General features: G+C 44.5%; 1 protein-coding gene across 2 annotated transcripts in view; it reads right to left on the bottom strand.

The window, feature by feature from the left end:
• LOC134351044 (histone acetyltransferase KAT6A-like) overlaps positions 1 to 9,836 on the bottom strand; it is a 198,011-nt gene extending 188,175 nt beyond the window's left edge. For both annotated transcript variants that reach the window (XM_063057046.1, XM_063057047.1), the window contains exons 1-2: positions 9,748 to 9,836; positions 7,521 to 8,477 (exon numbers count right to left, since the gene is read on the bottom strand). In XM_063057046.1, coding sequence (XP_062913116.1) covers positions 7,521 to 8,120 — 600 coding nt within the window. In that variant the 5' untranslated portion in view covers positions 8,121 to 8,477; positions 9,748 to 9,836. The remainder of the gene's footprint in view (positions 1 to 7,520; positions 8,478 to 9,747) is intronic.
• Positions 9,837 to 25,968: the final 16,132 nt, after the last annotated feature.

A 25,968-nucleotide genomic window follows, 5' to 3' on the forward strand; every position in this document is an offset into this window, starting at 1 on the left:
AAGGCAATTCCTGCATCCAAGGGAATATCCTAACGAACCTGTGCCCATGCAAGCCTTAGCAACTCCCTGTACAATTGTACTATTCAGTTCCTTTTGTAATAGAGGCCAACCAACATACCAGAGATAAATAAATTCTGTAACTCCACATCACCAGTATGACCAAGCTAGGAGAACAATGTTCAATAAGAAATGTGGCAGTACTGGACATATTCAAAAACGAGAGGATTTGGTGAAGTTAAGACACATGGTAAACAGCTTTCTATCCATGCTGGGTTGAGCATAAGCTAGCAACTTGGCCCCGTTAAAAAAGTCAAATGGTACAGAAACAGCAAAAATGCTGCCCAAAAGGAACAACAATTGGGAAAATGTGGGGAAGGCAGTTCCACACACGCTGGTGCATCATGATTACAAATATATATAACATCCACAAGATGTACTTCAAAAGACCAAGCCTTTCTCAACCACACCTAACTTAACCAGAATCCCCCAGCAATGACAAGTGCGAAGAGCAGAGGGGACACACTGACGCAAACAGATTAAGGTAACTTCTCAAGGGAACTAGGGTGGGATGCACATTTTGGTGCTTTCGATGAGGTGCACATTTTCACCTTCCAGATTCAAACTTCATGAATGTTTACGGTTTTCCTTCAAGATGCTCATCATGCGCTCTGCCTGAATTTCTCTGCGCTTCCATTAATCACCCACTCAGACGCTAAGGACAGCCTTACAATAAAGACCACGTTCAAAGCAAAAAGTAGCAGCAGATTCAATTTAATACAAGCAAATTCTCTTTTCACATGAAACATAGCAGCACCTGTTTTATTAATGTCATTAGATCACTGGCCTCAGTGAAGGAAAAGAATAATTGCCTGGCAATTAAGCATGCCTCCAAACTCCTGGAGAGAGACAGCTAATTGGTGCCGGCGATAGGGGGACAAATGTTGAGAATTAATACCATCTCAAAGGAAATAACATTAAGTCACATGACACATTACAGTAAATACTTTCCAGCATAAAAACTGCTTTATAGCAAATTTAAAGGACAACAATGCTCTATCAGAAACCACACCACAAAAAGGATCTGATACCTGTCCACACAAGAACAGCTGAGCAAATTAACTCCATAGTATAGTGACACTGTCAGGACCATCCATAACACAGGCCTATTCCGCACTGTATCTCAACAAAAATAAAAAATAAAATCATGTTTATTTCAATTATGGTATTTATGCGGCATCAGATCTAGAGGCACGGTCATTTTGTTCTCTTATCCTTGTGTACTGAAGAATGACAAGAAACAACCTTGAATCTCGAACAATTAGGGTAAAATAGGTGTCAGACTTTGATGCACTATCATTAATAACTACCGCACAGCCTCTGTCCACCATACTCACGCTTCTACACAATAAAACCCACGCTGAGACTTCAATATTTTTTTGGATTATTTAATTTTCTTTCTGTAAGCTTTCAGCAACGTTAACATAAACCAAATGCCCCCACGCAAGTGAACTGTCTAACATTTTACTGCATATGGAGCAGATGTTCTCAGACACTACAGTGCTGGGGGGGGGGGGGGATGATGAAAAGTGTCACAATATCATTGAGCTGCTCCCACCCTTATTCACATGTTTCAGCTATTTCCTTCACAATTTCTCCCACAGCTCTCACCGCCTTCGCCTACAGGTTGCAATTAGACAGACTCTGCTGTAAGATTACTGCCAAACACATCCAGTCACTTGGTCACACTGTGCTGTCCACGGCCAACTTCTGTAAATCTTCTATTAGAGCACTTCTACTCGCTCCACTTGACAGAAGCATCAAATGTTGTCTCCCTGCTGCTTCAGCGTTAACTCTCAGACATCAATCTCTCCTGACCGCTGTGAACCTTTGCAATTCCTCTTCCACCCCTAATGGTCCAATTACCCACTCTCCTAAAGAGGAAGCTGACCTTTCCAGTTCAGTTCTGCAACCTGGTTCGTTTTGGTGAGAAACGTGTGCACTTCGCAAACACCTTTAACAACAATCTGGCACTTCTAAACATCATAAAAAACCTGGGCATTTGATTGCCCAACTTCCTGTCAAATTGCTCCACCAGCGTTGCCTTTGAAATCGAATTGGAACAGGCCATTCCCACCTCCAATTTCTCCTGGACTGTTGTTGATGCCTCTCACCTACATCTTAAATACAACGAAAATACCTGTTTGAATGTCTCATATCGGCACCTCCTTCATAAACATAGTCACAGTTACAATCCAGTTTTGATGGCTCCATTCTTCACTGTCCTTCAACCATCAAGTTTTTTTGATGAAATATCAAATTCAAATATAATCCTTATATCCAGTCAACTGCTTAAGATTCAAAACATTACATTTTCACTTAATTCAAATTCTCTTCCTCAACAACTTCTATGTTTATAAAGCCCACAAGACTCAATTCCAATTGTACAGAAATTATTTAACTGCCCCTCTTGTTCCCTCTATTTATTTCCAAATTTTGAAATTAAGAACGCCCATACATTTTTAAGCACCAAACTGAAGAGATTTTAAACACATTCAATTTCTCCTTTTCCTGCAATTGTCATCTGCAACCAAACCCTTCAGCCACCAAATCATTTCCCATTCTTCTTTATCCTATGGAACCTGCAACAAGTTGGTAACAGGTTACCACAATACATAGGAGCAGAATTAAGCCATTGGGCTCATCAAGTCTACTCCATCATGACTCATTTATTATCCCTCTCAACCACATTCTCCTTCTCCCTGTGACACCCTTATTAATCAAGAACCTATCAACCGCCGCTTTAAATGTACCCAATGACTTGGCTTCCACAATGAATTCCACAGGTTCACCACCTTCTGGCTAAGGAAATTCCTCCTCATCCCTGTGCTAAAGAGACATCCTTCTATTCCGAGCTTATGCCCTCTGGTCCTAGACTTTCCCACCATAGGAAACATTCTTTCGATGTCCACTCTATCAATGCCTTTCAATATTTGATAGGCTTTAATGAGGTCATCCCCTCCCCCACATTCTTCCAAACTCCAGTGAGTACAGGCCCAGAGTCATCAAACTCTTCTCATACATTAACTCTTTCATTCCTAGAATCATTCTCCTGAACCCTCTCCAATGTCAGTTATAAAGTGCTAACAATTTATAATTGGATTGCATTTCATAATAATCAAAATCAGACACCAGAACGTGTTCTGTGACTGAAGCCAATAGGTTTGATAGAACTTGGGACATATTTTTTGTGGTATGGTTCATTCATGGGCACAAACAATTTCACACATCTTAAGGCTGAGTGAGGCACTGTGTTGACCGGACAGTGGTATCAGTTACAAGCCCCTTGCCAAAAGAAGCTTCAGTCCATCCAGATCCTAAACTTGTGAGAGCCGGAATCCAAATTATACACTATTTTAAGACCACTGATCTGTGAGTGCAAGTTTACATGCCTATCTTCATGACATTTTTGTGACTTCCTTATTGAGAACAACCTCATTGTAGGGTTTGGAGGCTTGCGTGCCTCAATGACCCAGACAGCTATGCTGGCTGGATTCAGGGCCTTTCTGCTTTGGCTCTTGGCAGGGTCAACCATGCCAAACAGGTCAAAGAGTAGAGGCCTGACTAAGAATGGTCCACTGGTCCTCCAGGTTCAGGTGTTCTACTCAGGGCTAACAACCCTGACTGGTAAAACAAAACAAAACTGCTACGGAAACAGTAATGAGGAATCCTTCTACATCTGAATGTGATGGTGTTGCTAAATCTCCATCCGGGACTGACAGTGGTGAAACCAGAGAAGAAGCTACTGACAAGATGAAGGAAGCTCTGAACTACACGAGAGATGGAGGACCTTCATTGGTGCCCTAAGCACCAGTGGCGTCATGGGCAGTAACTAAGTAAATATTGAGAGCTAAGTAGCAGAAACATCATCTCCCTCACCTGTCCATCCTCAGCCAAACAATGTCATCACTGGATCCTCGTCCCAAGTTCTCCCCACATCCTCAAACACCACTGTGGCAACACAGCAATACGCCCAAAACCATTACATCAGGGCACCAGGCTAGGAATAATAAATGGGCTCAGCCACACCAGCATTCCAAAACCAAATTATTGCCACCTGTCATCATTGCAACCAATAGTGAAAATTCTTCCCTATTTCAAGCATAAAAGTAAGAATAAAAATGATGTATCATCCTTATGCTTTACCTTGCAAAGTAAACAATCACAAAAATGAACCTTTTTAGCATACTGTCAACTATCAAGAACAGAAGACAACTACAATGTAGTCATACTGCAAAATGACACAGCTGTAGTTGGTTTTTAACTCAACTTTATCTACAGATCTTGGTGTCATCACTGCAAGGACTGAGGGGACATTCAAAACCAGAGTTTACTGTCTCTATCCTGTCCCCAACGTGTTGATACAGCAACAAAGAAGGCACAACAGCAGCTATATTTCATTCAGAGTTTGAGGAGATTTGGTGTTACCAAAGACACTTGAAAATTTCTACAGATTGGAGAGCATTCTAACTGCCTCAAAAAAGCAGCATCCATCATTAAGGATCCCCAGCACCCACACCATGCCTTGTTCTCATTGCTACCATCAGGAAGGAGGCACAGAAACCTCAAGGCACACACCCAACAATTCAGGAACAGCTCGTTCCCCTCTGCCATCTGATTTCTGAACGGACATTGAACCAATGAACTGCTTTTTTATTTCTATTTTTGCACTACTTATTTAACTATTATATATACACATATTTACTATAATTTGTATTTTTAATATTGTGTATTGCATTGTACTGCTGCCGCAAAGACAACAAATTTCAGGACATATGCTGGTGATATTAAACATGGTTCTGATATAAAAATTCAGACCAGACCTAAAGACCCAAATATAACATTGCAGCTGAATTCAAAGGCAAAGTACAATCCAAAATTGGGAACAGCAAGAGTTAGAGCATAACACTGCACGGCAACAGGCCCTTCTGCCCAACTCATCTATGCCAAGTTCACCAATTTTGGCCCACGTCCTCTAAACATGTATCTACCTGTCCATGTACCTGTCTGAATGTCTTTTAAACAGTTATTTTACTTGTCTGTATCACATGCTCCATTCCACATATCTACCACCCTGTATGGAAAAATTTGCTCCTCAGATTCCTTCTCCATGTTTCCCGCTCACTTTCAACTTGTAGAGGTTGAGTACCCCTTATCTGAAATGCTTGGTGCTGGGAATGTTTCAAATTTCAGATCTTGGGATATACAATGAGATAGCTTGAGATCGCCATCATTTCCAACACTGAGTTAATGTGCTACTGGTAAGCAGTCTTCATCTTACTCTTGTTCTTCACACACGGAACTGTTCAGCATGTTAGATTTTCATCAGTGACGACCTTAACAAACGCAATAATGTATTTCCCTGTTGCTTCATGATCAGCAGATGCTTTATCACAAACCTTCAAAAAATTAATGACGTGCATTTTCTTAAATTTCTGCATCCAACCTGCTGAATATTCACAATTAATTTCAATTTTTAGTCTGTTGTGATAGATCTTTGCTTGTTTCATGCTAGGCATACCATTAGGTAGCAAATGTTCACTGCGACACTGACGAATCCACTCTTTCAAATCACAACCAAGATCTTCATATTTCACTTTATGCCATGTTTTTTCTATTTTTCATTAACTTCTGCTCATTACATATGTGAGGTCACTTCTCAGAACTGTCTGTGGTGTGCAGGGACCTGCACGTCACTTGGGAATCTTCCCAGCTCCTTGCTGAATTTCCTATTTGTGACATCATGTCAGCATTCCAAAAAAAATATTGGATTTCAGAGGTTTTCGGATTTTGAAATTTCATATAAGGGGTACTCAACCTGTAGTATAAATTGCAAAGCACGCATCTACCTGCTCGTTTTAATGACTATATATAATTTTCTAATTTTTTTTCCACATGAATTCAATTCGGAAACTGCAATTTCTCCACTTTACTATGCCAGCCTGGTTCACAGGTAGCTTTCCTATCTCCAAGGTAAGAAGTTGCAAAGTTCACGCCCCCTCTCGGGCCTATAGACTGACAGTCCAGTTACATTCTGAGAACTGCACTATTAGAGTTGTGAACTCTTAGATGATATAATGCCCAGTTTATGTCCTAATGGATTGAAAAGATCTTAATGAGAATAAGGAATTTGTATATTCTAGCAAAGAATGACCACTCAACTATCATGACCAAACCCAGATATAAGGTCATCACTTTTATGGTGACACTCGCTGCCTGTAAATTCACTGCCTCGTGTGTTTGCATGCAGAGGTAAGTCACTGGATTTAAAAAGCCATAAGATATCCTGAGAAAATGTAAGCCTTTTAATAAATGGAAATTCCTCACATATCTGAAAGAGCAATAATTGCATTCATACTTTTCAACACACTGGACACCATGAAGTTAATTACTGTACTGTTATGAGCTCAATAGTGAAATGGGTAAATGAAGGCTAACCTTTATGTTGCAAACTTTAGTATCAAGCTAACAAATTAAGTCTAGTGGATTTCCTAATTTCACACCTTCACAAGCACCAACTCTAACATGACAAATTGTCACCTCTAGACTAACAAAAGACCCACCCACTCTTAAAAAAAATGCACAAACAGATAAAGACAAAGTATCCCATTTACACTGCAAGTCCAAACTCATGGTAACACGGAACTAAACCCTGAATGGGCTCATCTTGGAAATTTCTGGAGATTTAAATGAACAATTCAGCACAATAAACATGACCAAATGTGTAAAGCAATATATCAGTTGTTATTCATTGCGACACAGAATGGATCTCAATCAAATTGTTAGTGACCTGCAGCAGTATCATCTAAAACCAACAAATACAACAGCCAGTGATCTAAGATGCAAGAAACCTCCAAGCATTGTACCACACATGTTGCATTGATTTGTGCACTGCATTAACACCCTGATGTCATCCAAAAGGCATCTTGTAGAAACATATTCATGACCAAAAAAATGCCTTTAAAATCAAACATAAATACCCTCAGATAAATAGTCAGGAAAATGCACAAGAACCACAAATGTTCCACAGCTTTAGGTTAGTGGTATCTACAAATTTTGGCATCAATTTCCCTCCTATTGCAATAAAAGTATTTATAAAGCCTACTTGAGTGATAAATCAATTGCCCACGGTCACAAACCACTTAAGCAACAAATTTAACTGCTGATCACGTCCATCATAGCTATCGGATTTGATATATCTCTCAACTGCAGAGAACCTTCTTAGTACTTGGAAGTATTTGAAAATGCTACTACGGCCCTTCCCATCCCACCTAGTAAAAAGCAAGTCTCACAAGTCATGTCGGAAGTACAGGAATTAAGTACACGATTAGACACCTGGTCAAAACCTACCATCTGCCTACTTCCTACTTCCCCAGCATCACAAAATTTATACAACCGTCTCTTTCCTTCCTTGAGCATCAAAGTGTGACACAACCATCTGCCTTTATTCAAAAGCCACCTACCTTATCCTTTTCATGAGTCAGGAGGCTAACAGGTGGAAGGCAGGAGATCGAATCGTGGCCCTGCTTGCTATCGCCGCCCGATTTGCCACGCAAGAGCCGATACAGGGGCCCGTCCTTGATAATTCTGCCGTGGCTTATGGCGCGTTTCAGGGACAGCCTCAGCTGCTGGTGGAGGGCTGAGGATGCACCAGCTCCAAACACTGCTATCACATCCTTCTGAGCCCTCAGGTACCGTTCAATGTTCTTCAGTGATGACCCGTTGGGCTCTGACAAGCCTTCTATTGCCCTTTTGAGAAGTTTATTCCAATCGACATTGTGTTTAGCATCTGACTTGGATTGATTCCGAGGCTTGGGGAGTACAATCCGTCCTGGATTGTCTGGATCCTTGTAAGAATTAAGTCCCTTATTTGTAACCTTTAAGATTGTCCCGTCTTTGACACTCAGTTCCAGTTGTTCCAGGACAGTTTTTCTGTCTAATCCATGGGATGAGGCAACAGCATGGCAAATCCTTTCCTCCGAGGGTCTCTGTTTCTGCTTTTTCACTTTTTGGATTGCCTCCAGAATCCACTCGGTGTACAACGGATTTGCCAGTTTTACCATGGCTGATAACTCCCAGTATCCACAGAGTGTTACCCCTTATCTCTGTGCTGAATCAGTTCCACACATAACAAAAATAGATTTCTCGGAATAAAGCAGTTCACCATAGCATTGACGTTTTTCAAATCGAAGCCAATTTCCCCTCTCTCTCAACCAGGTCTATTTCTCACAGAGAGAATACGAGAGGAACAAAGATGCTCTTCTTCACAAAATAGCTTTATTGAAATGCACGATTTATACAATCCCAACCTTCTGTAAAGGTCCCAAAACTCCAAACCATCAGAAAGCCTCCATTCAATTGCCTACACAGGCATTCACACCGAATGTAATGCAAGATGAACACTAGGCAGAACTACGCACCTGGAGGAGGAAACACAGAAATTACACTTTGAGTAAAGGAAGAGGTAAATGCAATACTGTGCAATGGTGTACTTTGCAATAATGAGTAGATAGGAGGGGAAGGAGAGCGCTACGGGGAGCAGTGAAAGGGGTAAAGATTGCAGCGACTTTTAGGAAGAGGCTGAGGGTGTTACAGAGGGAACACAGGGGAGGTTTCTAGGAGGTGTAGGTGATACAAGTGCAGCAAGGGTGGACGATACGGGTGGAAAGCAAGAGCATCTATGGCAGTGCAGAAGGACGTAGATGGTATTGAAGGGGAATGACAGGGTGAGGAATGAAGGGTTACAGTCGGGATTCCCAACCTGAGATCCACGGTCCCCTCAGTTAATGGCAAGGGTCCATAGCATTAAAAAAGGTTGGAAACCCCTGGTTACAGGGAGCAGGGACCAGGATGGAGAGCGATTTGGTGCAAAGAGCAGGGTAGGGGATACAGGATGGAGGCTAAGAGCAAGAGGGCAGGGAAGAAATATGGGCATAAGGTAGTACAGTGAGCAAGGGGAGGGGAGAAGGATGGAGAGTTGAAGGGCTGGAGGGAAAAGAGGAGAAGAAAATTGGGGCAGAGCGGTGGGGTAAGTGTGCAAAGGTGGAAGGAGAGTGGCAGGAGAGTAGAGGTGCCGGGCCAGAAGGGGGTGCAGGATGTGAAACAGAGAGCAGCCCGGAGAGCTGCAGCAGCGCATTTAAATGCCCGGGCTGTAAATAAGGGCCAGCGGCCAGTCAGCCCGGTCGCTTCCCTTCTGGCCAGGGACCGGCACCTTTTGTTTACAGCCCAACACCGAGGTTCCGGCGCGTCGGGGGCCGCAGGTGGCTGCCTCGGCCGCCCCAAACACAGGCTGCTTTTCAGCGTAGCATCCCCTCCCCCGCCGCCACTGCCACAACAAGCGCCCATTCTCCGCTACGCCACAACTCAGAGACCGAGGCCTGCGGCCTAGGCCACGGTCGGCGGCCGCCTGCCAATCGGCGACTCTCCCACCGGAGGGGGCAGCTCGGTGGCCGTCGGCAGCCCGGCCTGGCTGCAGCAGCCCCGACGTCGACCCGGGGACACCCCCCAAACGCTCGCCCTGCGCTAGGCCGCAGGCCCGAGCGGCCCGGGCTCCGGTGCTGTCGCGGCGCTGCGGTTGCGTTCGCCATCCAACCGGCCAGCCTCGCTGCTATCGACAGGAGGCCGGTGTCCGCTGCCAGGCGAAGCCGGAGCAGTGCGGCGGAGCCCCAACTCGGGGCGGAGTAGACTCACCCGAAGCGCAGGAGAGGGAGAGACGGCGAGCGCCGCCGCCATCTTCCAGAGAGCAGGCAGCGGCGGCGGCGGCGGCGGCAGCAGCGAGGGGGCGGCAGAGAGAGAGGGAGAGAGGGAGAGAGGGGAGGGGAGGGGAGGGGAGGGGAGGGACGGCAGGGAGGAGGGGAGCGGGGGGAGAGAGAGAGTAGGGGGGGATGAGATGGCGTGAGGGTGGTGTGTAGGGGAGGGTGAGGTGAGGATGAGGAAAAGGATTGAGGGAGGCGAGGAGTGGGTGGTGGGAGTTGAGGAGATGGAAGGGATATGTTAGGGGGAAAGGTGTGAGGAGAGGAGAAGGGGAGGAAAGGGGTAGGAGAGAGGGGAATGAGTGAGAGGAAAGGAGTGATGGTTTTGGTGGAGGAGAGAAGCTGAGGATGGGAAGATTGAGGGAGGGAAGAGAGGAACAGGTGGTTGGGGAAAGGAGAGAGGAAGGGTGCAGAGAGGCGAGAGGGTAAGGGGAAAAGGAAGGGGGTAGGTAGGAAGGAGGGAGGGGACTGAGAGGAGTGGAAGCTGAGGATGGGGATGAGGATTGGGGAAGGGAGAAGGAAGAGGGGAGTGGGGTTGGGTGGGAGGAAAGGAGGGGTGGTTGGGAAAAGGATTGAGGGTGGGGAGTAGAGGAGATGAAGGGGCAGTTGGAGTAGGGGAGAGGTGTGAGGAGAGGGGAAGGAAGTGGTGAGGGAGGAAGGGGAGGGGAGAAGGGAAGGGGTGAGGAAGAGGGGATGGGTGAGAGGAATGGAGGGAGGGGGTTGGAATGGAAGGGAAGCTGAGGATGGGGCAGAGGATTGAGGGAGGGTAAGAGGAATGGGGAAGGGAGGAGTGGGTGGAGGGGAGTAGAAGAGATGGAGGGGAGGGGGAATGGGTAAGAGGGAAAAGGGTGTAGGGGAGGAGGAGGGAATGAGTGTTGGGGTGGGGGAAGAGGTGGGTGGGAGAAGGAGCAATGAGGGATGGTGGGAGGGGGAAGGTTGTGAGGAAGGGAGGGGCAAGTGAGTGGAGAGGGGAAGGGAGGGGGATTGGGAGAATTAGTGGTGATGGAAGGAGAGGGGAAAGGAGATGGAGAGGTGGGGAGGAGTAGGGGAGGGGGAGGAGAGTAGTAGAGGCATGGGGAAGGAGTAGGGGAGGCAGAGGAAGGCGGGTGGAGTAAGGGAGGGGGAGGGGTAGGAATAGGAGAGGAGGGAGGGGTGAGGTAGGAGAAAGGGGCAAAAGTGGAGGAGGATAAGGATGAGAACTTGAGGGTGAGAAGGGAGGGTGGTGGGGTGAGTGAGAGAGGGACATTGATGACAGAGGATGAGATAGAATAGAAAAGGTGGTGGGTTAGAAGAGGTGGGAGGAGGCAAGGTTGGGAGAGGGGAAGGCACATCTGGAGAGGATAAGCAAATTAAAGAGCGCAGGGAAGGAGAAGGTTAGAGAAGGAAAATAGGCAGGAGGAAGAGGAAAGGTGGTAACGGTGAGATTAAAATATGAGATAATAGGGAAGGTGCAGACTGGTCTGGGTAAAGGAGAGTGTCAACTGGATAGAGGCAAGGAGGGTAGGGTACGGAAAGTAGAAAAGGAGTGGGAAGAGCAAGTAACATAGTGGAACTGGCTGGGGAGGTGATGATTGGAGAAAGCAGGGAGGAGGACAATGGAGAGGAAAGGGGAATGAGTATTGGGAAGCAGAGGTTGCAGGGAGAAAGGAAAATGTGAAGGAGATGGGGTTTGGGAGCTTGTGGCAAGGAGTCAATATAAGGGATTGTGGAGAACAGGAAGAGGGGTGGAGAACTGGTTGGAGAAGGGATTTTCGTTGAGACTGAGTGGCTCAGGTAAAGAGAGCTCGTGGAGGAAATGAAACAAGAATTAGGAATTAATTGAGCTGAGAGACGGAGGACAGGCAGAGAGATGGAGACGAGGAGAGAGAGTGGCAAAAGGTGGGGAGAAGGAAAGATGTGAACAAGAGGGAAAGTAGAGGGGAAGGGGTGGTGAGAAAAGATGATGAATGGGGGAGGTTGAGGGAGGAAAAACAGGGAAGAATAAAGAGGATGAGTGAAGATCAGGAAGTCAAGGGAAGGTAGTTGGTGGAGAAAGGAAGAGAGAAGAATCAGAATCGGGTTTATTAGCACTGACAAATGTCATGAAACTTGTTTTTCAGCAGTAGTACTGTGCACCAAGAGAACACAATAGTGAGGTAGTGTTCATGGACTATTCAGAAATCTTATGGCTGAGGGGAAGGAGCTGTTCTTAAAACATTGCTTGTGTGTCTTCAGGCTCCTGTATCTCCTCCCTGATGGTAGTAATGAGAAGAGGGCATTTCCTGGGTGGTGATTGTCCTTAATGATGGATGCCGCCTTCTTGAGGCATCATCTTGTGAAGATGTCCATGATGGTGAGGAGGTTAGTGTACATGATTGCATTACAACCCACTGCAGCTTATCCAAACCTGTGCAACGATGCCACCATTCAGAAGGCTGTCTACGGTACATCTGTAGAAACTTGCTGGCATCATTGTAACATAACAAATCCCCTCAAACTCCTAATGAAATATTGCTTTTGTGCCTTTTTTATAATTACATCAATATGTTCGGCCCATGGGTGGCAGGGTGAAGATATGTCTCTACCAAAGGAGGTGTAAGACACCCCTTCTGTCTGCTAGACTGCAGGTCACTCTTGGGCAAGGTGTAGCACTTGCTTAGCCCTCCCCCCCACCACCCCCCCCCCCGATCAGGGCCACATGAAATCATGAGAGCAGGTGTTAGACAGTCATATGAACAACTGGTGCATATCACAAGTCCTGGTCATGCGACCACTGGCACCAGGCAGACAATCGCTGATGAGTATTATAATGGCTGGGGTCACCCGTCTTGTAAAGATGCTGTCTAGAAAAAGGCAATGGCAAACCACTTCTGTTGAAAAGTTTACCCAAGAACAATCATGATCAAAGACCATTTTCACCCACGTCATACAACACAGCACATAATGATGATTATGTTGGACTATGGATACATCGTCAGAGATTTTGAACCAATGAACTTGAAACTGTTCACCCTTTTCACTATTGACCCCTCACCGGTAAGTGTTCTCCTGACTTCCCCTGCCTGAAATCCACAATCAATTCTTTGGTCTTGCTGATGTTGAATGCATGGTTGTTGTGGTGATGCCACTCAACAAATCAATCTATCTTACTCCCATATGCTGCCACATCACCATCTGAGATTCCAGCGACAATAGATGTGACATTGGTGAGTTTATAGATGGCATTTCTGCTGTGCCTAGCCACAAAGTCATGGGTGTAGAGAGAGTAGGGTAGCAGGATAAGCACACATCCTTGAGGTGCACCTGTTGATTGTCAGCAAGGAGGGGAAGTTGTATGATGTATAGATTCAGATTCGTTTATTGTCATATGAGGGCACCAAGATACAATGAAATTTTGAGCACATCTACAAAGAGTGCTCTCTTCTCACTGCTGCCATTGGGGACAAAGCACCAGGTTCAGGAACAGTTATTACCTTTCGACCATCAAGTTCCAGCACCAGAGTGGACAACTTCACTTAGCTCAACTCTGAACTGATCCCATAACCTATGAACTCAGTTTCAAGGACACTATAATTCACATCCTCAGTAATTAAAAACATGAGAAATTATGCAGATGCTGGAAATCCAAAGCAAAACACACACAAAATGCTGAAGGAATTCAACACTTAACATTTCAGCCTGAGACTCTTCTTCAGGACTGGAAAGGAAGGGGGAAAATGACAGAATGAAAAGCTGGAGGGGGGAGGAAAAGGAGGATAGCAAGATAGTAATAGGTGAAGGCAGGTGGATAGGAAAGGCTAAGGGTTGGGGAGGAAGGAATGTGATAGAGGCGAGTGGACCATAGGTGAAAGGGGAGGAGGAAGGGACCCAGTGGGAAGGTAATGGGCAGCTGAGACAAGGTTAGGGGCCAGAATAGGGAATAAAGGAGGAGAAGGGAGGCAAAATTTTTTACCGGAAGGAGAAATTGATATTCCTGCCATCGGATTGGAGGCTACCCAGACAGAATATAAGGTGTTACTCCTCAACCCTGAGGGTGGCCTCATCTTGGCACAAGAGAAGGTCATAAACTGACATGTCCGAATGTGAATCGGAACTGGCCACTGGGAAGTTCCACTTTTGGTGGATGGAGCAGCGGTGCTCGATGAAACGGCCCCCCAATTTACAACATGTTTCACCAATATAGATGAGGCCACACTGGGAGCATCAGACACAATACACAATCCCAGCAAATTCACAGGCAAAGTGTTGCCTCACCTGGAAGAACTGTTTGGGGTCCTGAATGGAGGTGAATGGAAATGTGTAGCACTTTGGCCGTCTGCCAAGACAAGTGCCGGGAAGGTGATCAGCGAGGAGGGATGAATGGCCAAGAAAATCATGGAGGGAGTGACCTCTGTGGAAAATGGAGATTGGGGGGGAGGAAAAGATATATTTAGTGGTAGGATCTCTTTAGGGATGATGGAAGTTGCAAAGAATGATATGTTGGATTCAGAGTCTCATGGATTGGTAGGTAAGGACAAGAGGAACTCTATCACTGTTGAAGAGGTGAGAAGGTTGGGTGAGCACAGACATTTGGGAAATGGAGGAGATGCGGGTGAGGGCATCATTTCACAATATGTTTTGAAGTACATGAGCTTGACGGATTGCTTATCCCATGCCTGCAAGAAATTTGGTCTGTCCATCAGCTTGAAAAAGACAAACACCTTGGAACAGAACGTGGAGGCACCACCAGTCATTACCATTGATACCTATAAACTGGATGTTGTTCATCAGCTCACATACTAGTGCTAGTATGCATTATCAGTGACAACCTCTCCTTGGACCCAGAAATTGACAAGCACATTGGGAAGGCTGCAACAACTCTTCTCTGCCTCAGCACATAAGTCTGGGAGAACTCTGAACCCTCAGTCAAAACAAAGATGGCAGTGCACAACGCTTGTGTCGCCAGCACACTGCTGTACGCAGCGAGACCTGGACAACATAGGCTAAATGGGAGAGAAGGCTCAACACCTTCCATTTAAGGTGCCTTCATTGCAACTTGGGCATCTCCTGGGGAGACAGAACACCCAATGCTGAGGTTCTCTTTCGTGCTGGCCTCCCTAGCATGTACAGCCCGCTCAGGCAATGCCGGCTAGGCCATATCTGCCACTTGCAGCATGATGGCAGCCCAAAAGACATCACCTGCTGTGAGCTGGCTTCATGCCAGACAACCACTGGCCACCTGCAACTGCACTACAAGGATGTCTGCAAGTGAGGCGTGAAGACACTGGACATCAACATTGAGTCCTGGGAAGAACTTGCAGCCGACTGCACCAAGTGGAGAAGCAAACTGAAACAACGTCTTAAGTCAGGCGAGGAGAAATTCCTGAAAGCAGCAGGACAAATGGGCCCACAGAAAGGAACACCACATCTCCAGCAGAGCTGAGAGCACTTCTCGATGGGACCTTTGCAAAAGAGACTACCACACTCACTTTGGTCTCGTCAGCTGTATGGTTTACTATTTATGGTTTTAATACTATTTAATTATTTATGGTGCAACTGTAACGAAAACCAATTTCCCCCAGGATCAATAAAGTATGACTATGACTATGACTGTAGACTACGCAGCACTAACAACGTAGATAGCGAGGTCGCAGCATCCATGGTCGACCTCGACCAATGGAGGGCCACGCGTGTCACAAATAAGTCTGAATCTGAACATCATACGAGAGGAGAGAAGTTGGTGAGGGATCGTGAGAGAGTGAAAGGGCGCCTGTACTGAGAGTAGCAATGAGAAAAGGAAGAATGAGAGGGTGAGAGACAAAAATAAAGTGAGACACTGGGAAAGAGTGACAGAGCAGAGACAAGAATGAGGGAGAGAGATTGAGAAGCACAGGCAGAGTGTGCATAGAGGGATGGAGGGCAGGGAGAGGAGTGGTGAAAGAGGAGGAACACAAAAAAGGAGGGCAGATAGCAAGCAAGAGGGCACATGAGAGAGAAATGCACTGAGGAAACATATAGTGAAAGCATTAGGGAGGATGCATATGGTAAGAGTGGCTAGCAGATGAAGGAGATGGAATGTGGGGGAAAGGGGAGGTGAGAGAAACTTGAAAACAGAAAATCAAAATCTGGGGTCAAGGCCCAAAGGTCAAACCTGTGGTTGACAAGTCCTGTGGTTGATACCCAGAGCTTAGTGAGCCCAGAGGTAGAAAGAACAAAAGGTCTAAGACCGGAGTTGGTGAGTCCAGAGGCAGAGGGCGAGTTCACGCCAGGGACTGAGCTTGGAAGCCCAATATATGGAGTTTGAGAGTCCAAGGCGTGTGTGTGTGTGTGGGGGGGGGGTGGAGGGTGGGAAGGGGACCTGTACTTTCTGCTTTTGTTTTGATTTGCTCTGTGATTGTTGTTGATTCTTGTATTGTTCTGTGTCGTATGTTGTGTTAAGCATTGTGGACATGCTATGTTGGCACCGGAATGTGTGGCAACACTTGTGAACTGCCCGGTTGTTAATGCAAATGGCACATCTTCACTGTATGTTTCAATATATTGTGAAAAATAAATCTCAATCTCTCAAAGGATGAAAGAAGAGTGACACACACTACAACAGGTATATTTACAAACATACAGAAATAGAGCCAAGTGACAGAGTACAGAGCAAGACAGAGAGGAAGGAGGAAGTGGGGAGGGTTAGTTCATTCATTATGTACCGTGTTGTCTGACATAAGCGATCCTGGTCTTTCCATGCCCATGATTGCTTTTGGCAAATTTTTCTGCAGAAGTAGTTTGCCATTTTGAGGGTAAGGTGACCGTAAGTGTGGATATAAAGAGATCAAGAAAACATAGGAAAGGAGTAAGCAGAAAGCAAGGGGAGAGTGAGATAGACCAAAGAAAAGAGCAAGATGACAGTGACTGTACAGATAGTTGGGGAGAGAACTGAGAAACAGTTGACAAAGAAGGTAAGTACCAAGGAGAAAATGAGTGATGAAAAAGACGGTGATTTTTTTTTAAGTGTTTTGATTTTTCAGGATCTGGGGACTGCTACCAAGACGAACATGTTTTTGAGGCAGTGATGAGAGTGGGGCAGCAGATATTGTCTATGTGATTCAAGTAAAGCATTTGATGATGTCCCTAATGGTAAGCTGATCCTGAAGATTAAGATACACGGTGAATTGGTAATTTGGAGTCAAAGTTGGCTTGTCCACAGAAGACAGAGGGTAATGGTAGAAGATTATTATTCTGGCTGGAGATCCATGTCAAATATTGTTTCACAGAGATCAAACGTAAAGGAAAGCTATAATATACAAACGTTTGTACATCTAATGGCATAACCCTTAACAATATTTAGATATACAATAGACCTTGGGGTTCAGATCCATAATTCCCTGAAAGTGGCCATGCGAGTAGATGGTAAAGAGGACATATAGCGTGCTTGTCTTCATTAGCCAGACCATTGAGTAGAAGAGTAAAGAAATCATGTTGCAACTACATAAAACTTTAGTTCTGCAGCACATGGAGCATTGTGTGTATTTCTGGTCATCCCATTGCAGGAAGCGTGTGGAAGCTTCGGAGAAGGTGCAGAAGAGGTTTGCCAGGTTGTTGCTTGGATTAGAGAGGCATGAGCTATAAGGAGCAGTTGGGCAAACTTAGCTGTTTTCTCCAGAGAATCAAAGGCTGATGGGAGACCTCATAGAAGTTTAGCATAGAATGGGTAAATGGAATCTTTTTCTCAGGGGAGAAATGCAAAGTATTAGAGGAGACGCATTTAAGATGAGATGGAAAAACTTCAAAGGAGATGTGCACAGCAGGTTTTCTTTTACACAGGAAGCGGTAGGTGCCTGGGATAGTGGTGGAAGAAGATATGATAATGGCTTTTAGATAGGTCCATGAATACATAGGGAATGATGGGATGTAGATCATGTCCTCTCAACATCTACCTGGCCAGGCTCTCAGGTCGTGACCTTATAGTCAAATACACAAGTACATGTGGGCATAGGTGCAATGAAAAGTTTACTTGCAGCAGAATTACCGGCATATGGACTGGAGGGCTGAAGAGCCTGCATCTGTGCAGTATTGATCAATGACTGAGTGTATGCCTTGTTTCCTAAATAATACACAAATCCCTTCAGAAATCTAAGCCAAAGGTCTGAAACTCCAGCTGAGGTGAGGATGTTCTGGTTGTTGAAGAGGCTCCAAGCTCAAACAGTCCCCAAAGAAACGTCTGACTCAGAGGAAGCAGATTCCAGGTACTTGATCCTCCAGCTCTGCTGCTACTTGTTCCCAGAAAGGCCAACTGATTGGGTTCAAAAATGCTGCAAATCCTGCCAACAAGGACAATGTTGGAGGCACAATACTTACAAGAAAAATAAACATCATACAAAATTATGAAAGAAAGCACACAATTAGAACATAGTCCATTGGAGGGGGAGGTTGGGAGTTTTGTTCCTTTTTCTTTTTCGTGTGGGAGGGAATTCTCAATGACTTCCATGGTTTTTCTGTATTTTATGGCTATCTGGAGAAGACAAATCTCTGAGTTGTATTCTGCATACATACTTTGATAATAAAATAAAAATTTGAACCTTTCGTATTGCTATAGTGAGGTTGTGAATAAGGTTACGCAGGTTGATTCTCGAACTGAATGATTGAAGATAAATAGTTATTCTTGAACCTGATGGTGTAGGACTTCAGAGTCCTGTAGCTCCTGCCTTCTTGGGGCAATGCCTCATATAGATGTTGTCTCTGTGATATATTAGGCTGAGACCATTATGCTCTGCAGTTTTGTTTGTTCCAGCATATTTTGCAACTGCTGGACCAGGCTAGGATGCAACCAGTCAGGATACTTTCACCAGTATATCCACAGAGGTTGTGAGAGTTCTATAGATTCAACAAGATCATATATTATTCCAGAGTACAGAGAATACATTCAATATCTAGTCATGGGTGTATTGTATAATCTTCCTTGGGTATGAAGACTGAAACTGTACAGAACAATGGGTCTTGCCAAATCCCTATCTCATTGCAGCTAGACTCACTGACTCTTGGACTTTTAACTCCCTTTGCAATGAAGGGCAATTTTATTTATTTTATTGAGATATGTGCAGATAGACCCAGCCGGTACTTCGAACCAGGCCACCGATTTAACCTTAGCCTGATCACAGGACATTTTGCGATAATCAGCAAATGTACCAGCCGGTACGTCTTTGGACTGTGGGAGGAAACTGGAGCACCTGGAGGAAAACTGCGCAGTCACGGGGAGAACATACAAACTCCTCACAGACAGTGGCAGGAAATAAACCGGGGTTGCCAGTACTGCAATGTGTTGTGCTAACCACTATTCAACTGTGCTGCCCTATATGAAGGGGGCCTGATCTGGAGCAGAACTAGGAAGAGCACAATGTAGAAAGAGAAAGATAATGTGTTTATTTGTTTATTTGTTTGTTTATTTATTATTATTAATTTTGTATTTGCACAATTTGTTGTCTTTTGCACATTGGTTGTCTGTCCGTCCTGTTGGGTGCAGTCTTTCACTGATTCTATTGTGAGGGTTGGATTTGTTGTGTATTCCCACAAGAAAATGAATCTCAGGGTTGTACATGGTAACATATATGTACTTTGAATAAAATTTACTTTGAATTTTGGACCTTGTAGGGGCCCTTCACAGATCACATGAGTGAAGCAGCAGATAGAAATCTTCATGCCTGCAGCGTAGACTAAGTGACAGAAAAAGAGGACCACAGTGTCAGAAACAAAGACAATGTAAAAGTTATTATCAAAGGACATAATGCTGAGGCTTTAAAACAAACTGGTGAGGCCTCACTTGGAGTATTGTGAGCAGTTTCAGGCTCCTTATCAATGAAAGGATGTGCTGGCATTGGAGTGGATTCAAAGGAGGGTCACGAAAATAATTCCAGGATTGAAAGACTTATCACAAGAGGACTGTTTGATGTTTTCTGGGCCTGCACTTGCTGGGATTTAGAAGAATGAGGGCAGATCTCATTAAAACCTATCACATGTTTAAAGACCATGATAGAGTGGATGTGGAGAGGAGGTTTCCTATGGTGGTGGAGTCCCGGACCAGAGGAGAATAGAGGGACATCCATTTAGAATGGTGATGAGAAGGAATTTCTTTAGCCTATGGGTGGTGAATATATGAAATTCATTGTCGTAAGCAGCTCTGGAGACCAGGTCATTGAGTGTATTTAAGACCGAGGTTGACATGTTCTTGATGGGTCAAGGAGCGAAAGTATACAGGGGGAAGGCAGGTAAATGGGAGGGAAATGGATCAGACAAGGGTAGACTTGATGGGCCGAATGGCATACTTCTACTCCAATGTCTTCTGGCCTTATAGCATCATATATTACCTTGTGATTCATTTTCCTCCAGGCCCATTCATAGTAAAACAAAGCAAAATACAACAGAATCAATAAAAAAAATTTCACACAAAGACTGACAAACAGCTGCTCACTGGATGTCTTTTTTTTTGTTTTTCACTCCGTTCTCTGTAAGTACTAGAGACTGTTGTGCATGAAAATGCTAGAGCAGCAGTTTCTCAGATACTCAAACCACCCCATCTGGCACCAACAATCATCCCACAGTCAAAGTCACTTAGATCACACTTCTTCCCCATTCTGATGTTTGGGCTGAACAACAGTTGAACATCTTGACCATGTCTGCATGCTTTTATACATTGAGTTGCTGACTGGTGATTGACCGATTAGATATTTGCATTAATGAACTGTACAGGTGGCCACTGAGTGTATTCTTCCATTCAAAATGTAAGCTGTCCATTTTCTCATCCCCTTAGTAAGTTGATTTTATGATTAGCAGTTCACCCGGAATAACCTACTCAGAACAGATCAACAGTGAAGAGTGAAGGGAGATTGATCCATCTACCATCCTGAATCAACACAAGGTGACATTATCAAGCAGGTGTACTTAATAAAGTGGCCACGTAGAAACTCCACTGAATTCACCTCCAGGCCACTTGGTATTCTGATGGAAATGGTCTTCCAGTCCCTTAGCAGCATCGGATCTAAATCTTGGCTTATTACCCCACAGTAACACCACACCGAATGATCACAGCCACTTTGTCAGGCAGTGAGGGACAGTTAATCAATGCTGACATTTTGTGAATGAATCAACAAAAAGGAGAGATGAATGGCTGAGGTTCCTATCAAGTTATCCTGAGGAAGTTCATGTAGGTTCAAAGGCTTGAAGTCCCACACTACCAGGTTCAAGAACAGCTACTTCCCTTCAACCATTTGGTTCTTGGACCAACCAGCATAACCCTAATCACTACAATTTGGCAACACTGTGACTACTTTGATCACTTTTCACCAAAATGGGCTTCTTTTTGCTCTGTTTGTGTTCTTTCTTGAAAAAAAATTGTACCATTAACATCTAATTCGTAATTTTCTTGTAAAGCACAAGAATCCAGTTTAAACTGGTGCTGGTGACATTCAGCAATTATGTGCTGGTGGCCAGTGAAACAAAGAAAACGACTAACTACTTTGTTAATCACACCTTTTCTGGTAAACCATCACTGCAAACAATAACCTGTAACTTCCCTTTGGAGACAGAGGTGATTCGACGCAGCAGAACCGTGGCGAAGCGAGGCAGTGGAGGGCCCATCACTGGAAGTGAGGAAATTCCCAAGGTTCAGTCGATTTAGGTGTCGGGCCGAATTGGAAAGGTCAGGTACAGGCTGAATTGAGACGGCAGGGACCAGGGTCCAGGCCCCAGAGCATATCAAAGCAACAGAACGCAATGTTTGAATGACAATTTAACGTCAGGCCGAATTAGAGGGGTCTGGTACAGGCTGAATCGAGGCAGCAGTGTCCAGGCCCCAGAGCATATCAAAGCAACAGAACTCAATGTTTGGATGATTTAAGCACCAGGCCACATTGAAAAGGTCAGGGTGTTGGGGCCAGAGGTGAGGGATGGGCTGGTTCAGCTCACTGCTCTGTGACGTTTATTCGGCTCTGCGCTGATCTGAGGCTGTTGCTTTGCATCTGTGGACAGACACTCTTTCGTGGACATCAGTTCTGAATGCTATTTGCTTGCTTTTAGTGTTAGCACAATTTTTTTTCTCTGTACATTGGGTTCTTTTGGGTTTCTTTGTTTTGTGCCTGCCTGCAAGGAGACAAATCTCAAGGTTGTATCATGTGTACATACTTCGATAAGAAATGTATTCTGAACTTGGAAATGCTGCTTATATGATACCATGTGCCTGGGATGCTGTAAGATTTCCATCGTCCCTCTGCATACCTGTACCTGTGCAGAAGGCAATAAACTCAACTTTGACTTTGGGCTAGACCGGAGGAGACACAGGGCAGCATCCTATACACACACCAGATAACTAAGCAAGTTGTACTTTAAGAGAAGAGCAATGGTGGGAAGCGAAGGGAAGTAAAATAATAATTTGGAACAAAAGGAATCTATCAACACAAAAAGAACTTTGGAAGCCTCACGTGGAGCTGAAGAGAAGGAGAGGCCACAACATCGTATCCTTGATGCACGACTAGCATTTGTCTGATGTCGAATAGTGCTATGCATAATTGAAACCTGATTAGCATATGATGGATTTTGATTTACCACAATTTAAGATCACATGGCTAATTTATAACAGCTGCTTGAAACTGTACAGCACTCCATAACTCCTCTCTCCGAGCCAGCACGGCATGGTGACTCCTTCCTGAAATAGGTTCCCCTGCACCCTTAATTGGCTTTAGATTCCTCCTGTGTGAACAGTCTACCATTCCAAATGAAAGAGTGAAAATATTTTTCACCTGGCTAAACCTTGTGTAGGGTACAAAGTGTTCAAAAAACCAGCTTGCACCAGCAAGGCATAGAAATGAGTTGGCACAGTGGCCTAGCGGTTAGCACAAAGCTTCACGGCAGCAGCTGTAAGATCAGGGTTCAATACGCACCCTGTCTGTAAGGAGTTTGTACATTCTCCCCGTGACCACGTGCGTTTTATCAGAGTGCTCCACTTCCCTCCCATGTTACAAAGACATTCAGTTAGCAAATCGTGGGCTTGCTATTTTGGCGCTGGAAGTAGGGCGGCACTTGTGGGCTGCTCAGCACATGCTCACTGATTTGATTTCAAAATAAATTTATTATCAAAGTGCATATATGTCACTGTATACAACCCCGAGATTCATTTTCTTGAGGGCATTCACAGTAAATACAAAGGAACACAATAGACCACACATAAGATGGTCAAACAACCGATGTGCAAAGAAAACAAATGGTGAAAATACATAAAAATACTAATAATAAAAAATAAAAATGCAATTACTATCATATGAGATGAAGAGTCCTTGAAAGTGAGTTCACAGGATGCAGAAACGGGTGGGTGATTTGATGTAAGCGACGCATTTCTCTGTATATTTCGGTGTACTTCTGGCAAAGAAAGCTAATCTTTATCTTTAAGTGAACCTTAAGTCTTGTTTAGTGTTCACATCTCTGGAATTTTTATCCCATAGGTTTGTGGAGACAATTAAAAAGCAAGAGAAGATTGTGGCATGATGGATCACAGTATGATGCCTAATAATGCCATATTATCATCCAGAATACATACTATTTCCCATCACCCAAGACATGCCCTCTTCTGATTACTACCATTAGAAAAGAGGTACAAGAGCAGCAGGATGCACACTCAACGTTTTAGGAACAGCTTAGTCCCCTCCATAATAAGATTTCTGGATGGTCAATGAGCCCATGAACACTACCTCACTACATTGGCACTCTTTTTTGCATTACTTATTTATCTTATATATATATTTCTTACTGTAACTTAGGACCTGAAGGCAAGATTGCCGTAGTGTAGGGAAATGAGAGATTGTTGTGTTCTGTGTTTGAATGAGACATGGCTTATGCCCAGCATGCCAGAAACAGTGATCATACCTGAAAGCTTCTCGGTTCACACAATGGATCAAACTGCTGATTTGGAAAAGGTGAAAGGTGGAGGTGTGTGTTTCATGATAAACTCTCAGTGGTGCTCTGAAGTGACAGTCTGGCAAACTCATGTTCCCCCAGTCTTGAAGACTTAACAATCAAGTACTGTCCATTCTATTTACCTAGGGAGTCCTCCTCCATAATCCTGACCGCAGTTTACATATGATCAGTGGCCAAAACTATAATCAAGCACTTGAAATACTACATGATGCCCACTCCAAACAAGAAACAGCCTATCCCAATGCATTTCAAATCATAATGAAGGACTTCAACCAGGTTTGTTTGAAGAAAATGTTGCCCAGTTACCATCAGCATACAACCTGTAGCATCAGAGGTCCCAATACACTAGGCCACTGTTATACTAAAATAAGGAATGCGTACCATTCTACACCAGACTGCACTTTAGTAAATCGGATCGCTTGGTTGTCCTTCTCCTACCAGCATACAGGCAAAGGCTAAAGAGATTTGGATAACAAAAAGGTGGTTGCAGGAGGCAGAGGAATGGTCACAGGATTGTTTTGAGTCAGAGGACTGGGCTGTGTTCAAGGACTCATCTGTGGATCTGAATGAATACACCCTGGTTGTCACAAACTTCATTAAAACATTTCTAGTCAAGTGTATCCTCAAAATCATTTGAAGTCTTCCCCAACCAGAAGCACTGGATGAACCATGAGATCCACATTCTGCTGAGAGCCAGATCAGAGGCATTCAACTCTGGTGACCAAGAAAATTACAAGGTGTCCAGATATGATCTCTGGAAAGCCATCCCTTGGATGAAGTGGCAATTCCGAATAAAACTTGAATCAACGATGGATGCACGACAGTTTGTGGCAGGGCTTGAATACTGTGATCCCTTATAAAGTTAAATCAAGAGACATAAGCAACGACAGGGCTTCGCTTCCGGATGAGCTCAATGGCTTCTATGCTCACTTTGACTGTCAAAACATGGAGGAGCTATCATAAATTCCCGCAGCTCCCGATGATCCTGCGATTTCAGTTTCTGAGGCTGACGTGTGAGCAGCCTTCAGGAGGACAAACCACATGATGAAACATATCAACTCCTGCCTGAGGAGTGACTTGGACCCGCTCCAGTTTGCCGCCCAGAGCAACAGGTCCACAGCAGATGCCATTTCATTGCTTGCCACTCAACCCTGGAACATCTGGACAGCAAAGATGCAGACATCAGGATGCTCTTTATCCACAATGGCTTGACATTCAGTACCATCATCCCTTCAAAACTATTCACTAAGCTTCAACACTCTGGCCTCAATATTTACTTGTGCAATTAGACCCTTGATTTCCTCACTTGTAGTCAGTTCAGATTGACAACAACATCTCCTCCACAATCTCCATCAGCACAGGCTGTGTGCTAAGCACAGTTTCAAGTCCATTTCCAAGGTTGCTGATGACACCACTGTCATAGGCTGAATCAAAGGTGGCGATGAATCAGCAGACAGAAGCAGATTGAAAATCTGGCTGAGTGGTGCTGTAATAACAACCTCTTACTCAATGTCAGCGAGACCAAGGAGCTGATTATAGACTTCTGGAGAAGGAAATCAGAGATCTATGAGCCAGTCATCACTGGAGGATCAGGGGTAGAGAGGGTCAACAACTTTAAATTGGTCTGTGTTATTATTTTGGAGGATCTGTCTTGGGTCCAACATAGAAATACAATTACGAGGGAAGCACAGCAGGACTTTGCAAAGATTCGGCTTGACATCTATAACTTTGACAAACTTCTGTAGGTGTGTAGGGAGCGTATACTGATGAGTGGCATGATAGCCTGGTAAGGAAACACCAATACCCTTAAACAGAAAATGGATTTGGCCCTCCCCACCGCTGAGTATGTTTACATGAAATGTTGTTGCAAGAAAACAGCATCCATCATCAGGGAGCCCCACAAACCAGGACATGTTCTCTTGCTTCTGGAGATACAAAAGTCTCAGGACTCACACCTCCAGATTCAGGAACAGTTATTACCCCTCATCTATCAGGATATTGAACCAAAGGGAATAACTTCACCAACTTCACTTGCCCCTTCATTGAAATGCTCCCACGATCTATGGACTCATTTCAAAGACTCTTCAAAACATATTTTCAATACTTATTGTTTATTTATTTATAATTATTATTTCCTTTTTTTGTATTTGCATACTTTGTTGTCTCCTGGCTGAACGCCCGCATTGGTGCAGCCTTTATCTGATTCTGTTATGGTTATTATTCTATAGATTTATTGAGTATGCCCACAAGA

The sequence above is a fragment of the Mobula hypostoma genome, chromosome 8 (genome assembly GCF_963921235.1).
Source record: "Mobula hypostoma chromosome 8, sMobHyp1.1, whole genome shotgun sequence".
Lineage (NCBI taxonomy): Eukaryota > Metazoa > Chordata > Chondrichthyes > Myliobatiformes > Myliobatidae > Mobula > Mobula hypostoma.